Source organism: Chiloscyllium plagiosum, unplaced genomic scaffold, assembly GCF_004010195.1.
Source record: "Chiloscyllium plagiosum isolate BGI_BamShark_2017 unplaced genomic scaffold, ASM401019v2 scaf_21619, whole genome shotgun sequence".
Lineage (NCBI taxonomy): Eukaryota > Metazoa > Chordata > Chondrichthyes > Orectolobiformes > Hemiscylliidae > Chiloscyllium > Chiloscyllium plagiosum.
In genome coordinates this window covers 4,609-8,649 of record NW_025205725.1, presented here as the reverse complement: position 1 = coordinate 8,649, position 4,041 = coordinate 4,609, and the positions used below count along the sequence as shown (strand labels likewise).

Sequence of the window (4,041 nt, the reverse complement as noted above, 5' to 3'; positions counted from 1 at the left end):
GGAGGGTCAGTGCTGAGGGAGTGTTGCACGGTCAGAGGATCAGTGCTGAGGGAGTGGGCACTGTCGGAGGGTCAGTGCTGAGGGAGTGTTGCACGGTCAGAGGATCAGTGCTGAGGGAGTGGGCACTGTCGGAGGGTCAGTGCTGAGGGAGTGTTGCACGGTCAGAGGATCAGTGCTGAGGGAGTGGGCACTGTCGGAGGGTCAGTGCTGAGGGAGTAGGCACTGTCGGAGGGTCAGTGCTGAGGGAGTGCCTCACTGTCAGAGTGTCAGTGCTGAGGGAGTGTTGCACTGTCAGAGGGTCAGATCTGAGGGAATGACGGACTGTCAGAATGTCAGTGCTGAGGGAGCACCGCACTGTGGAAGCGTCAGTGCTGAGGGAGTGGGCATTGTCGGAGGGTCAGTGCTGAGGGAGTGCCGGACTGTCAGAGTGTCAGTGCTGAGGGAGTGTTGCACTGTCGGAGGGTCAGTGCTGAGGGAGTGCCGCACCGTCGGAGGGTCAGTGCTGAGGGAGCGCCGCACCGTCGGAGGGCCAGTGCTGAGGGAATGTGCACTGCCGGAGGGTCAGTGCTGATGGAATGCTGCACTGCCGGAGGGTCAGTGCTGAGGGAATGTTGCACTGTTGGAGCGTCAGTGCTGAGGGAATGTTGCACTGTTGGAGCGTCAGTGCTGAGGGAGTGGGCACTGTTGGAGCGTCAGTGCTGAGGGAGTGGGCACTGTCGGAGGGTCAGTGCTGAGGGAGTGCCGCACTGTCAGAGGGTCTGTGCTGAGGGAGCCTCTGACATACATAGGATGAGAAGCCCTCTATCTGGTGACATGGTTAAGATTAAAGGCAGCACCTGTCCCAACACCTGCTGAACGTTTGCATGCTGACGGCGATGGGATGGTGCGGGCTTCCCTTGATGCTGTCCCCTCGCTGCTGAGTTCTTGGGTGAAGCACTGTCGTGTTCGTGTTCTCCTTCAGAGGATTGCTGTTCCGTGTCTGAGCCGCTGCTCCCAGTGAATGGGTGAGAGTCCTGCTGCCATGGCCTCACTTGGCGAAAATTCTGAGGCTGCAGGGACACAGGAGGCTGGCTGCTGCTGGCCTCCAATCCAGAGCTCCATCCAGCTTCTCTTTGCCCCTGATGATGGGCCCGCCTACCCCTCTGGGGGCAGTCCCTTCCATAGACCTCAGGCAGAGGCTCCAGTCCCTGCTCCTTGCCACCAGACACTGCTTCTGAAGTACTTCCTCCTCTCATACCGCACTGTCTGGAATAACCATCCGCTGACCTTTGCCCTTCGATCGCTGAGCTCAGGCCGTGCGCGAGCCCACTGTCACCTCTCCCTTCACCATTGCTGTGCTGTCTGCAGGGACAGTCCGCTGACCTTTGCCCTTCGATCGCTGAGCTCAGGCCGTGTGCGAGCCCACTGTCACCTCTTCCTCGCTGAGCTGGCTCTCTCTCCGCGGCCTGAGGATCACAGCATTGACCGCCTGTGCCCGCCTGTAGACATGTCCAGTCCTCGGACAGGCACACTGCTCCGCTCAGGATTGGCACGGGGCAGGTAGCACCAGTCCTGGCTTTGTTCCCTGGACTATGTTGGGGGTTTCTGGTCGGTGTCTCGCTCTCTCTCCAATCTCTCTCAGGGTATGACCCTGTGACCACTGACTTGTCCTTTTTCACGTCTCCATCAGACCTGGTAATCTGGAAAAATAAACCAACTCTCACTCAGTGACTGTTTGTACTGCAGCTGGGATGCTTCATCCATCTCCAAGCACTGACTACCTCAGAGGATACAGAGCAGTTTAGATTTAGATTACTTACAGTGTGGAAATAGGCCCTTCGGCCCAACAGGTCCACACCGACCCACCGAAGCGCAACCCACCCAGACCCATTCCCCTAACACTACTGGCAATTTAGCACGGCCAATCCACCCTAACCTGCACATTTTTGGACTGTGGGAGGAAACTGGAGCACTGGGGGGAAACCCATGCAGAATGTGCAAACTCCACACAGGGGAGAATATGCAAACTCCACACAGAGAGTCGCCTGAGGCGGGAATTGAACCCTGGTCTCTGGCGCTGTGAGGCAGCAGTGCTAACCACTGTGCCACCGTACTGCCCAAACATTATTTCTCCATTATTTGTCCATGTAATGCCTGTCCCTTGGTGCTCCTGGAGCAAGTGTTGGAGGAGCTGCCTTCCTGAATCACAGGAGGCTGGCACACACAATGGGAAGGAGTTCCAGGATTTTGACCCAGTGACACTGAAGGAACACTGATCGTTAGACTTCTCATCCAGTGAATGTTCTGGGGACCTGGATTTGAATGCTGCCATGGCAGATGGTGGAATCTGTATTCAATTTAAAATAAGTTTTGGGGAATCCACTGCCGAATGTCAGATAAACCCATCTGGCTCACTAACGTCTATAGGGAAGGAAGCTGCCATCTTCACCTGGTCTGACCTACATGTAACTCCAGACACACAGCAATGGGGCTGCCTCTCAACTGTCCTCTGAAATGGCTCAACCGCAGCTAGGGTTCGGCAATAAATGCTGACCAACTAGTGATGCCCATGTCCCACAAGGGAATATAGGAAAAAGACATTTCCGGGTCAGGATGGTGAGGGGCTCGGAGGGGAGCTTGCGGGGGGGGGGGTGTTCCCATGTAATCGCTGCCCTTGTCCTTCCAGGTGGAAGTGGCCGTGGGTTTGGAAGGTGTTGCCTGAGGAGCCTTGGAGAGGTGCAACTGCAGGGTGAAGTGGTCTCAAATAAAATGGAGAGGGATCAGGAGAGGCTGGGATCCACCCCTCGGAGCAGAGGAGGGGTGAAACATTTGCCCCTTCGATCCCTTTTATATCTTTCCCCTCTCACCTAAACCTATGCCCTCTATAGTTCTGGACTCCCCGACCCCAGGGAAAAGACTTTGTCTATTTACCCTATCCGTGCCCCTCATGATTTTATAAACCTCTATAAGGTCACCCCTCAGCCTCCGACGTTCCAGGGAAAACAGCCCCAGCCTGTTCAACCTCTCCCTGTAGCTCAAACCCTTCAATCCTGGCAACATCCTTGTAAATCTTGTCTGAACCCTTTCAAAGTTTCACAACATCCTTCCTATAGCAGGGTTACACCTTCTATGATTGCATGGGGAGGTACCATTGTGGGGGAGGGGGGAATAAGGAAGTACTCAAAATGGACAAGGGTGTGATTGAGATAACAGAATCTGCAGAATGCTGAGAGAGGAGGCAGAGGGAAGACGTGTTTGGTGATGGTGACCCCACTGGATGTGGTGGAAATGTAGGATGATCTTTTGAATCTGGGAACCAGTGAAATGGAAGTGTGGGCCATTGTGCAGGAGACTGGGCAGGAATCTACAAAGGCCAAGCCTGGGCAGGTCAGTCTGTGAAGGGGTTTCTACACAGTTACTGAGAGAAGCAGTTGACAGGACAGACAGCCTCGTACCTGCCTGCCCAAGTGGATTGGAGGGGAGTGTGACTTCCTCTGTGCTAGCAAGGCCCATGAGCTCACTCTCGCTGCCTCCATCTTTCTTTGCAGACGCCACAGGTAGAGAATATCGTCTTCAGGGCGAGTGCTGAACGAGGGCTTGCAGCTGGGGGAGGGGCCATCAGCCCGCGTGCTGATATGTTTCACAACTTTATCTCCTAGAGAGGGCAGAAGGAGCCACACAGAGCTGGGTCAGAACCATGGCCGCCACATGCAGTTTGAACAGCGATACAAATCAAAGTCCACAAATAGATATGGAACAGTGCTGAGGGAGCGCCACACTGTCGGAGGGTCAGTGCTGAGGGAGCGCCGCACTGTCGGAGGGTCAGTGCTGAGGGAGTGGGCACTGTCGGAGGGTTAGTGCTGAGGGAGTGCTGCACTGTCGGAGGGTCATTGCTGGGGGAGTGGGCACTGTAGGAGGGTCAGTGCTGAGGGAGTGGGCACTGTCGGAGGGTCAGTGCTGAGGGAGTGGGCACTGTCAGAGGGTCAGTGCTGAGGGAGTGGGCACTGTAGGAGGGTCAGTGCTGAGGGAGTGCCGCACTGTCGGAGGGTCAGTGCTCAGGGA

General features: G+C 55.8%; 1 protein-coding gene across 1 annotated transcript in view; it reads right to left on the bottom strand.

The window, feature by feature from the left end:
• The window catches only part of LOC122546464 (filaggrin-2-like), a 5,455-nt gene extending 1,815 nt beyond the window's left edge, over window positions 1-3,640 (bottom strand). Inside the window, exons 1-2 of the mRNA XM_043685170.1 lie at window positions 3,435-3,640; window positions 837-1,679 (exon numbers count right to left, since the gene is read on the bottom strand). Of these exons, the coding sequence (XP_043541105.1) occupies window positions 837-1,679; window positions 3,435-3,515 (924 nt within the window). The 5' untranslated portion in view covers window positions 3,516-3,640. The remainder of the gene's footprint in view (window positions 1-836; window positions 1,680-3,434) is intronic.
• Between the last annotated feature and the right edge of the window lie 401 nt (window positions 3,641-4,041).